This window comes from Acromyrmex echinatior, chromosome 15, assembly GCF_024713525.1.
Source record: "Acromyrmex echinatior isolate Ae372 chromosome 15, ASM2471352v2, whole genome shotgun sequence".
In the NCBI taxonomy this organism is placed as follows: domain Eukaryota; kingdom Metazoa; phylum Arthropoda; class Insecta; order Hymenoptera; family Formicidae; genus Acromyrmex; species Acromyrmex echinatior.
This window is the reverse complement of record NC_141866.1, coordinates 2,569,255-2,582,901: the sequence shown is the minus strand read 5'-3', so window position 1 is coordinate 2,582,901 and position 13,647 is coordinate 2,569,255. Positions and strand designations below refer to the sequence as shown.

General features: G+C 40.5%; 1 protein-coding gene across 1 annotated transcript in view; it reads left to right on the top strand.

The window, feature by feature from the left end:
* The first annotated feature begins 529 nt into the window (after window positions 1-529).
* The window catches only part of LOC147907199 (uncharacterized), a 76,227-nt gene continuing 63,109 nt past the window's right edge, over window positions 530-13,647 (top strand). The window contains exon 1 of the mRNA XM_087413717.1: window positions 530-2,146. Coding sequence (XP_087269843.1) covers window positions 1,992-2,146 — 155 coding nt within the window. The 5' untranslated portion in view covers window positions 530-1,991. The remainder of the gene's footprint in view (window positions 2,147-13,647) is intronic.

The following is a 13,647-nucleotide window of genomic DNA, read 5'->3' as shown; positions in this document are numbered from 1 at the left end:
ACTTCTCGGCTTAACGACGTCTCTCCAAATACGTAAGATGCAATTACTAACGAAATGTACATTTTGGTGCGCCCGAGACACAACGATGCTGATTGTCAGTGCATTTGTTATGTCGTTGTTATTAACACGCTTATACGCGACGTGAGTGTACTCGTGGCAAATTGACACGGCGCGAATTAAGACTTGCGAGAAGACAAGTCGTGCTATTAATTTTCTATCCTCTAATCATTCGACTCGATCCTTTACGGATATTCTTAATCGCACGGTGTGTACCTCTATCGCCGCCATTATATCGACAGGGTACTCGTAACCTCATTGTTATCACGAGAAGTGGGATCGAAACGGAGGAAGAAGAAGAAAAGAAAGAAAGAAAGAAAGAAGAAGAAGAAGACGAAGACGAAGAAGAAAAGGAGGAGGAAGAAAGCGAGCTTGGCTCGGAGGGCGCCTGTGAACGAAGGTTCGAGAGGAAGAAGAAGAGGGTAGCGTCTCTTCACAGGTGTCGCTTCAGAGCGCTACCACTGGAGGCCCATTTGCTCCTGGTACCGCGTACGTGAACGGTAAACCGGCGCTTCGACGCCGGTACTCGACTTCGGCCCGGCAGTTGCGTCACACTTTGAACATCCTTGAGCGGGATCTCAGTTTGATTATACGGTGGTAATCGACAGGTATATTACAGTGCCGCGTATGAATTTCACATGAGAGACTACAAAGGCTATGAAGAATCGACGCGGAGTTCCCGCTCTTGAGCGGCAAGTGATGGACCGGTTGCCCGACTGACTGGAGACACCGGTTTCAGGAAAGTGCGTGAGCTTCCTCTTCGACACCCCCTGTTTATTGAAAACACCGTGAAGCATGCTGTGACACAAATTTGTAAACGCTGAGAGGACTTCATGTATCACCGTGACAAGCTGTTTGCGAATGGCCGCATTAAACAATTTATTTTAGAATCGTAACAAAAGTAGTAACAAACAACTATGACGCATCTAACGTAAACATCGAGTGCATTAAAAAATTAAATGGGAATAATTACGTAAAGATATAAGTTGCAAAAATGTTATAGTATTGCAAACAAAATTTAGCATTTAGTCTGACTATTTTTTTGAAAAATCGACTTGAAACGAAGATTTCCGTAACATAAAAATAGTTTAAACGTATTGAAAGATGCACAGTGGTTCCAAATTATCAGAAACAGATTTTCATTTATGTTTATCGAAATTAAGTGAAGACGCGTTGGAGGCAAGATAGCCTCGGTCCATCGTCGTTTGGTTGAAGTCAACCGGTGGGACCAGGAAGGACCAGTTCAACACACACGTTCGCGAGGAACTACGAGCGTGCATGCGCACGTACAACGTTGGCCGTTATGTAATCGACCGTCGGGTTGATCGCGCTCGTAAACAATGTAAGGACCGGTTGTTTAACGGATATTCATTTTCCATATTTACGACAATGCCTTGAGCGTGTGGGTAGAATTTTCCCGTCGAACATGATATTCCTGACGGTGTATCACCTCTGAGAGAGCTGGAGGGCCCGCGGTCTCGGTCGAGGCGCAGCGCTGTGTGCCCTTCGACGTGGAGGATCATTAAATAAGTATAACTGTCGATAAAGGAAAGGTTCCGATACGGCGATTTTTCGAGAGGGTACGATAAATTGATTAGCGATCGTGGCTAAACGGAGAGAGAACATTATCGAGTGGTAGCGATCGGCGTTTTACTTTTCTTGGCACGGCGCGGCGTTTAATCGGAAGAGACTTTTCTCGGCGACGTCGCGGGAAGGCTTGACCGATCCGTTAGAGGTTAAAGGCTGTTACACACTGTGTGGCTACGGCGATCGACAAAGTACGTCGTGGTGCTAACGCGAATGCTTCTTCGCGCTCGGTATACGCAATACCGCATGCGGCGCAGCGAATTCCGAGAGACCGTGAGGATCGCAAACCGTGGCAGAACAATCTTGGCGTAGGCTTCCGACGCGGTCGGATCCAGGGTGCGACAGATATGGATGACGGTGTGCAGAACAGCCTGCAGTCGGACCAGTGGTTGTCAACCGTCGAAAAGGGAGAAAAACGCGCGAGCTCCCTCGGCAGCGGTGCGTTGCGCTTCATTCGTACGCGCAGCAGCATTCGGCGAGAACTCAAACGACAGTGTCACCGGTAAGGAATTAAAATTATTCAAATAAAATTAATTTATAATACAAATCTATGAAAATCTGGTTTTTGAAAGATAGCGAAAGTAGATTATTACTAGCAATGAACAGGTTGTGGAAACATAATTATCGATAATGCAGGATATAAAGGCTAATTAATCATATTAATAAATTAATATATCATATGTTACGAATGGAATGAGGATATTCGATATTCGACAGGAACAATATATCTATTTAACGTATTACAACAAGATTAATGTATATTTCATTCATTTTAAATACTTAACGGATTTCAAATACTTCTGATTTCTAAATTGCTAAACAGTTAGAAGAGTCATCAGACTTATTTTTACTGTTCTATTCGCTCCGGTACGTGCCTAACAGAAAACATTAAATATCATCGTTTTTCTACGCGCATTGTTCCAAGTGGCAATAACTGTCACTATATTGCTGGTTTCGTGACGTGAATAAACGCGTTCTCCGTATTTCGTATCGCGTTTACTCTTCATGGTAGCTCTCGAAGCGTATGTGAGTGCCTGTGCGAACTGGCTGACCGGGACCGGCTTCGCGTTTCGGTCCTTTTGGGACCAACGTTGGCTGCCGGCTAAAAGGACCGCGGAGAACCGAGCGCACGGCTCCAAGTTCGCCGTAACAGGAATGCTGAATGACTTGCGAGTCGTCACGCTGCCAGTAAGTTCGCTGGCGCGCGAAGGTCCACGTATATAATCTCCGGCGACTTTATCCGACTTTATACGTCGCATACGAATGCGCTAATATCACCGATATTTCACTCGTCTACGCCGGGTATCGTTATAATTAATCGACATGCGGGAAACCTCTAACCGGGAGCGTCCTCTGAACGTAATTGGCATTCGCGACAGAATGATTGACGATCGATGGTATCGTAAAGTATAATAAAAGATAACGCGCTACGAACGTTTTACATTGCTGAAAATGATAACGCTGCCAAAGCATATCATTCGTACCCATACACACACACACACACACACACACACACACACACACACACACACACACACATATATATAAAGATGTGTATTATATTCAACAATTTATTTGAGCTTCCCTAACGATGTAAGCAATTAGATTATTTACAAATCCAAGTTGTATTTCCGGGTGTGATAAGGCTAATCGACCGATTATTATCCGGCAAGTCGCGCCGAAATGATCGCGCTTGAAAACTGGTGGATGCCTTCGGTTGGAAGATGTTTCACTCGCGAAGATAATCCCGGGGACCTATTACACCCGGCGTCATCGCGTAATCTGCTAGCGGAAGGTCGGTGGATTCTCCGGATTATACCGACGGAATACCGTTTGATCGGCAAGCGGAGAATGAGTCGAGATGAACCAGGAAGTGGAGGCAATCTGCAGAATTCGCGGTCCTTGCGGTGCGTGAGAAGACTCTGTGCGATTAGTAATAGGCGCTCCGACGGAATCTGAGACACTGGTGGTCTTACGAGCGGACAGGTTTATTCCATTCTGCAACAACGCGACGGTAACTTCGCTTATACTCTGACGAAGTAATTATCATTTTTCAATTTGAGGAACAATTTCGCGGTAATATCGAGACAAGTAATGACTACAACCATGCCATAAGTGACTCTTCTAATTAAAAATATATGAATTTGCAAAAATTATGAATAATAATGATATCGTCTTTTCATTTCGAATTTAACTCTCACAATTTGCAGCACGATTATTGACGCTGAGTAAGACCTATTTAATTTATGTTAATTAAAAAGTACTAATTAATTTTAAGAAAATTAAAATAACATCAATCTTGTTTAAAAAAAGAATGAATATTAAATAATCCTATATTTTAATAATAAGAGAATAATCTAAGCAAATGCAATATAAAGAAAATTAAATTATTTGACGCTTTTGACGAAGAGATTTATAATTGAGTGAATTCAATAGACCCAGAGGGTCTTACAAGCATGTTCAAATTATCAAACATGTTCAATACAAGTAATTTGCGATAATATAGCCAATTGCAAATTTAAATTTTTATGTACTGTTGTATTTGTAAGTAAAATATTATCTTCTTCCGACACTTGCTATCGAAAGCTTATAATACAATATATTATAACTGTTGGCGAAATTTACATCGATTTAACGAGGCTATTCAGTGCCAAATATGAAGTAAAACTCGATATCGTGGGCATTTAATAGAACCAGATGGGTTTTTAACGTGATCGTGAATTCACGTCACGAGACGTATCAAGTTATCCGCTCAACGTCGTCGCAGGGTCACGCGGCAGATGAAATTTTCGTATTCCGGACGTAATAAAGTGCGTCTCAGTAAGTTACGGGCGACATAAATTCTAGATTAGCTACAGGGGGTAACGGGTCGTGGTAGTATCGAGAAAAGCTTCTACTATTCTATTCACCGCTGTATTCGACTCCCATCACATCCGTTTCACCTGTGAGGTACTCGTTGCGGCGAGGTGGATGACTCCGGTCGTGGAAAGAGGAGCAACAACGTCGCGTTTAAGGAAGGCCGGTCTGCGATTGAACGGAAAAAATTATCGCAATATATTCTGTCTTTTAATGCCGGGAACGGCGAATCGAGTCGAAACGCCCGGCTCGTTCAAGAGGCCCCCGTCGCGCATAATAAGGCGCGCAGAGGCCCACGAAGAGCCCGCTTTGGCCTCGGAGGTCCCGGCACGCACACGCGTACACACGCACACATATAGGCGGGAACATGTCGAGAATCCACATGGACCAAACACTTCCGTGTTGTACGACTAATGAATCACCTTCGCTGGCTCCGAGCCCTTCCACCCTCCCCGGTTCTCCGCCTCTCATCTCTATACTTACGAACCTTTCGATGCAGGTTTCTTCTTGCAATCAGGCTCCTCGCGCTTGAACGTTTATCGGTTGTATTGGAATTCGCGATAAGGTCTGACCTTATCGACACCTTCCGACCAGCTTTCGACAACGCCAGACCCAATCGCAAACTCACCTCCGTGCACGATTATTAAGATTATTTGTTCTTTCGATAAAGTCTGCTGTCGTTATTTGCAAAGCTTCATGCCTGCACGAGATGCAGATCCTGTATGCAGATACATGTAGGATAGCAACGAGCAAGCGAGAAAATTTTACACAAGCAAATTTCGCTAGCGACGCGCTCGATTTAAACGAGCAACAAATATTCGCGCCTCTCGGACGATGCATATCGATAAATTTCATTACCGATGTGACTTTCCTCTCTCATCCGTGATATTTATTACGCAGTGTGTCATACACTCGTTATGATATCCTGTACTTCCATATACGATGAATATATTTGCGCCATAAAAGACGTTCATGTTATCATAATTTTATCAACGCCGACATTCACACGACTAATTTTGCAATCGTATGTATGTAATACGGATGCGTGTCTAATTAGTGCTCGCAATGTCATTAATTAAGGATGAGGAGATGTGTAAACCGTTACATTTGTGCTTGGAACAATAATCTTGATAATATAACACATACGTTTGTAATACAATGTTTTAACTAGAGAATAATGTATTTATCTGCATATTTATTAAAAGAAGGTTAAATCAGCATTTTTTCCATGTACATCATAATTACGACGAGACTCTGTAGTTGCGAATATTTTTACAAGGTATGAAGTACGATATGTATGTCGCATTGTTTGAAAGTAAAGCATACGTACATTGTATACATAATAACGCAAATACACTGAGCATAATGCAGAAGTATTATTATCATAAACTTTAACACGGTTATGTATTTACTTAAAATACACGTGTAGAGCTTAGATAAGTTAATAGTATTGTGCCTAGAAAATAAAATTTGCATAATGTGACAATTGAATAGCTGAATATTAGAATAATAAAGGACAAAACCAAATGGGCTAGATCTATAATGCGTAACGACAATGCAGGTTGTTCGGGGCAAGTTCGATTCTTGTATCTAAATCTCAAATTCCGTTGCACGGTTCACCGGAGTCGACCTTACTGCCACGATCTCGAACCATTACTCATAAACATTACGTTCAGGTTCAGGTACCGATATTATCCGATGAAGGTTGATAAGACGTTTAGACGGTTTCTCGCGAGCTATTCGTACTATCTTGTATACGTCTCCATATGTATACACCAACACACATTGTGTCAATGATGCAGGCAGTCGATAAGCAAGGATGTGCTTATGAAACTTGGCACCTCGTTATCCATCTTCGAGATCTGGAAAGGCACGAAAAATTCATAAACGGTGTGATATTGTCTATCGCGAGCTCTTATGTAATCAAGTTATAAATCCTCGCGAGAAGTCTACACAAGTCTACACGACTAGCCATTTTCGTGACCTGACTATATATCAAGTGATAGACCACAATAACAATTCCACATAAGAAAAATCGCTGCGCTAGGATTGTACAATAGTATATCGCATCGTGTAAGCCAGCAATTGTATTCACTAACTTATTATTTAATTTTACGAAAAATGCTGTCAGTACTGCTTTTAATACGTGTTATACTAAAATATTGCAGTTGAGCTTGTTTATAGATTTAAGATTGTAATCGTAGAGGTATCGCAATTATCTTTGGTAACGTTTTATGAGTTTTATGACTTTTTTTTTGTCCAGTATTTCATTACTTATCTAATATCTAAAAAAAAAACATTTTGTCATATATACTAAAAAAAATTTTATAAAAAAAATAAAAAGTATTTTTTGTTATAATTAATATTCTACAAAGAATATATTAATAAAATATATATTATTAATTAAAGTAATTAATAATAAATATTATATAAATGTGACTAAAAAAATTAAATTATTTCTGTTCAAGTCAGATTAAAAAATTGAAGTGATATCTTAAATATACGATATATATATTTAGTTCTATAAAATTTTATTGTAAAATAAAAATAATTTTGTAATAGTCACAGTTTACTACTTTTACACATATAATTAATAGTATAATATTTTCCATTATTCTTATATTGATTGTCAATATTCACACTCTGCTTCATATGATTTTCAAATAAATCACTCTATCGTTGTTTAGTTTTCTAACTTAAAGAAGAGAAAGAAGATTCTTAAAAAATATTCATGATTCGTCCATGATTGCTGGCGTACTCATCGAGAGCCTGTAACATGACATAACATCTCTTTTGTGTTCTCACGAAACTTTATATCGAGAGGTATTTCTCCCATTAAAAATCCTTTCTAGCAATGAAATATCCTATATCAGTGCGTGAGGTACGTACAATGGAGCTGCTGATGATACCAAGGAATACGGTAAGAATCAGTACCGACAGCATTTCGTCGCTATGTCTTTCCAGTCAGCGAGAATACCGAGGAAACGCTTCGTAAGCTCGTGCAACACGAATAGACATCGTGCAACAATATTCGTGACTTGCATGCTATATTGTACAATTAGAATTATCATCTCCGTCCACTATTGGCCGTTTGTAAACGGCTTCTACCCCGAGGCTTGCTTCAAGCGCGTTTTGTAACAATGTCTAGTAATGACCGATAACGTAATTAACTTCCTGCCAGTTCTAGAAATTAATTGGTTCACGTATGCTAAAGTGCCCCGCTGGTAAATGCAGCATTGCGTTTGCCGCCGCGAGTGCACCGATGACGCGCGTTTAAATAATGTGCGCAGGTATTTTTACACGTGTGCTCTGTCGTAGTGTACCGTTATCAGTACCGATCGGATCGGTGAGAGACGTCAAGGAAGAAAACACCGTGATAAATAGCATCGCGAAAGGATCCCCACCCCGGTCTGTTCTCGACTATGGTTTCGGTGGTCTTTAAAGGAAAGTGACGAGACCGAATGGCGGGTAAACGAGCTCTCGGTATTGAAATCTCGATTAAAACCAGCACTGTCGACGTGGTCGCATTCGGAACCTTTGAATGTCACTCGAGCGTTACAAGACATCGATTTAATGCGGTCGGTCGCTTCGGTTCTTCGGATCTACTCACGCATTTATTACGCAAAATAGCATTTAACGATCGCAGTCGGGTTGGGAATAAGCGAGCGTGAAGTTCAACGATTTGATCGCACCGCCGTGGCCATGGCGATTATCGCAACGCGTGACAATCGAATTTTCAATGACGCGTGCAGGACATATCGGCAGATCGAATATTCTAATATCGGTTCGTCTCCTATTACGCCATACTTAGGGCACAAAGTACAATTTTACAGGCGATTCGCTACGGAGGAGGTATCTCGCAAACCGATAATGGTTCTCGAGGAGGTTTCAGGTTCAGTGGAGTATCCCTTCATGACGGGCAATGTCGGATAAAGATCTAAGTACCTGCATAGCTGTATATACGGCGCGCTGAAGAAGATCCTTAAATACTACCAAGGTAACGAAGGTAAAGGTTTCTCGTGACGTCCGCTTCGGTTGGAGCCGTCAGGGGTCAGTGAGCGCTCCGGTCGGCAAACTCCGGGTCTGAATTCTCGATCGTTTTCTTCGTCTTCCTCCTGTTCCTTTTTTCGTCTCCACCATGCTTCTTTTATTCCTAGGGGAGAGGAAGGGACTCGGTACTCCGGACGAATATCCCACTCTGATAAGCTCCGCGATGCGATTTATAGCCTAGCCTCGGGACAGAAACTCTCTTTCCCTTTCTCTCTCTCTCTCTCTCTCTCTCTCTCTCTCTCTCTCTCTCCTCCGTTTCTTCTTTCTCTTGCGAAGTAGAAACTATTAAGCACGGTCAACCGCGGCGCCACGGCTGGAGGTTAAGCGGAGGAGAGGATGAGGTGCGATTCGTCTTGATCTCGTACTCTCGGAAAGCACAAGTGGGAGTTATAAATTGCACGAACGAGCGTGCAAGTCGCTGACGTAACACCAATCCTCGGACTGATGTGGCGAATCCCGCGGTATATCGCGCGGTTACAGTCTTGGGGTCCCTCGACAGGACAGTTCCCAACGTCCTCGATTTTATTGCGTGGGATAGATTGGTCAGCCTTGCGAGAATTACATAAAGAGGTTTTTATTCTCTTCGCTGCTTGAAAACGTTCAAATTAGTCGGAGATGAAATAAGTCAGATTTAATCCTCGTCTACCGCGTGGGAGGCAAATGAGCCGGATCTTAAATACGCTTCACATTTCCCTTCTGAATAATCTTCTCTTATGGAAGTTTTTTTTTAATACTCTCCCATGTGTTTCTTCTCCCTCAATCTATTTGTGATTTTTCATCTACTTAATTCTTTCGTACATATATTTTTTGTTTCTATTGCCCAGTTCTTCTCTAAGTCTAGTTAAAATTAATTTGATAATTAATCAAAGAATTCTCTCATTAGTTCAAAAATTATTTAATTATTAAATTATTTTTTTATTTGTCTTGATTTTTATGCAAAATCATGTTTTATAATACTTATTTGCAAATTTGTTAAAATCTTAGCACTAAGGAATTAAATCAAATTTTTAAATGTACTAATAAAATTCTGATAAATATTTATATGAAAGATTATTCGGATTTATTCACTCGTTTAAAAGTTATTTATCTGAAACAAAATATAGTGATTTCGTTTTATAAAGCTTTATTATAAGCATTTTGTCATTTTGTTTTTTTTTTGCAATTGATTTTAGCGCGTATTTACGATTTGTTGACTGATATTAGCGAATATTAGCTTTTTAATCGATTTTTTTGGCTGTAGATATTGTACAGTCAAATCATCTTTAACGTAGCAACTGATAAATGTTTTTCACACTACAAATACGCTACATCATACCTTACGCTAAATCATGTTTGTAGGCTTATAATGATACCAAGAGAAACGTAATTTTTTATGTTCGACTGAACTAAATGTCCGTTCGAAGATAAATTCGAGAGTGAAGTAAGAAGGAAGCCGACGATTATTACAGATCGTATAATTGATCGCAGTAGGTGCATTTTTTCAGTCAACAGGTGTTACTACCTACACTTACGTAAAGACCGTCGTAAATCGTTTAATGAGAATAAGACGAGACGCGTTCGAACTCGAGTGTTACGCGGAGAACAAATTGCTGGCACGTTCAGAAACTTTCTAACACCCGCCTACTTAAACATCATCTTCGAAGTATCATCCGCATCTGTGCCGCGCGTCTAATTCACGTAGACTGTAGACCATAGCATAAGTTTAGCATAACATATAAAGTCGTATACATTTCTCTTTCTTGTCCTTTTTTCCTATAAGATACCGGACGTTGCAAAAACGAGATTATCGTACTACCGTATGCCGACTCTATATGGCAACGTTCAGAATGCGAAAGTGAAATTATATATGGGATTAGCTAACAAAAGAACTGCAACCTCCAGAGATTTGCGATTTGAGATACGTCGCTTTAGGTCTCCCTAATCACAGAGAGGAGAAGGAAGGGAAGCGACTTACCGCGTGTCACTATAATCGCCCACGCAGTTTTACAGCGCGACAGATCTTGACGAATCGTACTCCGTTCTCCGACTATCCTTTCAGCCTAAGTCTAATAACTCAGCACTGATAATCGTTGCGTTAGGTTTGTCCGTATGACCCGACCTCGTGAACTTCGCTCCACCCGGTGCTCATATAAACCGACTCGTGTAAAAGGATCCCACCTTCTCTAGCTCTTCCTCCGCTGCCGCCATCGCGCCTCCTTTCCCTTTATCTTTGCCGGTCTTGCGAGAAATAGAGCAGCGCTGGATTATATTCTATCGATGCTGAACTTAGGTGAACTCGCCTCAACTGATACAGCATTGTATCATGAGATACTTCTTATGGCTCGTTTAACATCAAAGATGTGCATGCCAGTAAAAACTAATCAAACCGCCAATGAACATTGTACATCTGATATGAACGTACTTTAACCAAGTTATATATCGAGGGAAGGCAGTGGCTCTTAAATCATATTACATCACAGTCAATTATGATGTGATTCACGGTACAAAACAGACCTGTGAGACGCCTGTGCCTTACGGCGATCATTCTCAAAGTGTTCAATCCATACAACATATGTTGACGAAGTAGAGTACGCTTAATTAAGCCATTATCTTGTTATTGAAGTCTTACTGTTACAAATATATTGTATAATAGCGCATTATGAACAAATAAAATTCCTCCGAGAAAATGAGAGTCAATATTATGTCTGTATAGCTTTGATACGAAGATTCCATATCAGAAGGTAGTCATTCGAAGGTAAATAACATATCTCATTATTCGATCTTTGGAGATCTCTGGAAGCGGTAATTCATTCCATTTAAACAGATAACCACCTCATAATCGAGGATCGTTTTCATCATTTTGTATTTCTTTTTTCTTCCATTCTGGTTCTTGATTTTTTTTTTATTTAACTCTCCTAAAGTAAACTTTGAAGTTAATTTTTTTATTGTGAATCCTCATAAATAAATTTAAATTAAAAAAATATTATAATTAAAATATAATTCGACTTCTATAATAGTAAAAATTTGTTAAAGCTTTTAAATATAGAAATCTGCATATTGAAACTCAAAGATTCGAATTATTGACAGAAGATGCAAATTTGTACTTGGCTAACGAAGGATTAATTATCTCGATAAAGTATATGGATCACATTATTCTTTGCAGCATGTTTATTTGACCAGAGTTTCACTTCCTGATCATGGTTTTACACTCCCCGTTGTTCCGCTGACGCGCAAAATCGGTCGCTTCTTGTCACCTTTAAGCAGATTCACGTTCGCGATACACCCTGAATCGCTGAAACTTATTCGCAATTGCGATAAAAGCGTGATCGTATTCCGTCGCTTCACTTTCACGCGTATTTTTTGTCAGCACCGCATGTAAAATGCATATCACGAGACGAAGAATCCTGGAGAATCAGCCAAGATTCGCATAGAAGATTGACTTTTCAAGCACAAAGTCCTGCGCGTCTCCATTGTATATGCCGCAATTTCACCTTTGCGCTCGTCTCGCGCCTTCGTTTTTACCGACACCGAATCCGGCGCTTCCTGAATCGTGTTTGCGGCATCTATACGAAATCACGATCAGACCCAAGTTATTCCGACAAGACAACGCCAGGCGTGAGTCTACATGTTCCTTTACGTCCAGCTTGTCATATACTTAATCAACCTGCCACTGCTAGGTCGAAATCCGCCGAGGGAGCTGTGAAACGCGATGTAACTTACATCTTAGGTTCTAAGTGCTAGTGACCTGGAAGCGAGCTCGAATGAGTATACGTGATGAATATTTTATAAGGAACAGGAACTAGTTTCTCTCTCAGACAGAAGCAGTTTGACTTGGCACGAAATCTCTTTATTTGTTATTTCAATTTGTTGGTTCTCTGCTGAGATCGATTAGAAAATAAGAATTTCTTTTTTTTCACTTGAATAATTCACATTTGAACTTATGCATGGATCCTCTAAGTATATATTACTGGCAAGAAAAAAATATCAATCTAAAAACAATCTAAAAAAATATCAATCTAAAAACAATCTAAAAATTCTATACCAAACTGTGCAATTGCAATTCTTTTCAAAGTTAAAGTAAAATGTTTAAATTGTGTGATAGTCCACAAATAAGATGTCTTACAATCATAACACAATAGATAAATTAATTATTGACAGTAAAGCTTAATTCTTATCCGCTATTGTACAATTGTGTTTACTTGTTAATAAATTAAAGTAACAAGTTTTGTTTGTGCCTACAAAGGAAGTATATTTTTAAAAACACAAACGTACGTTATTAAACATTACCTTCGCGCATATCGCGAAAGGGCAAGATAAGCATCGTACCCGAGTCACGAAGACATTCCGTTCTCCGAGAAGAGGAGGGTCTCTACTCCCCCGTAGCAGCTGTACGAAGGGCTTATCTTTCCGCGAGGTTCAATCGAAAGGGCTGCGTTATATCCAGTAAGCGAGGCTTAAACGTCAAATTGTATGCCCGGTGGAGCGATCATCGTGGAGATATCTCCACCTCGTCGTAGACCGCCTGAAGTCTCAATTCCTCGTTGCAAGGCTCCGTCGACGTGCTTGTACACGCGTTCCTAGGTTCCCCCTTGCGATGTATATACCGCCATATGTGCCCGACGAGTATGATTGGTACGTATTTCACGGTTTACGGCGGGATCATTTCAATCGAACATTATCGAGCCGGAGAAACCATAACGAGCCCACGTAGGGTTGCCCACGGTTACCCCGGAGCAACGTGGCCAGCAATCAGCAATGGTCAAGTTGTGCGCGCGGGGATTTGCGCACAATATATATACATATATATGATATTTGTGCGTGTGTGTCTAAATATATTCGTATACGCGTGTATCTTATATATAAAAACATTTATACGCTCTTCGACTGTGTACTTGCACTTATATACTTATGCAGTGCCAGTAAACTACAGTGTCATAAGGCGCATGCTTTTGTATCGTAGTTCGGTGTTGTGTTGTCAGACCTTCTTAAGAAGAGTACCTCGGTATACGCGTACGTACTACATAATCGTCCAGACTGTGCTGTAAATGCCTACTTGCCTCACCTGTGTATGCGCACAAATATTTCTAAGGAATACACTCTTCGCGCGGAATAAGAGCA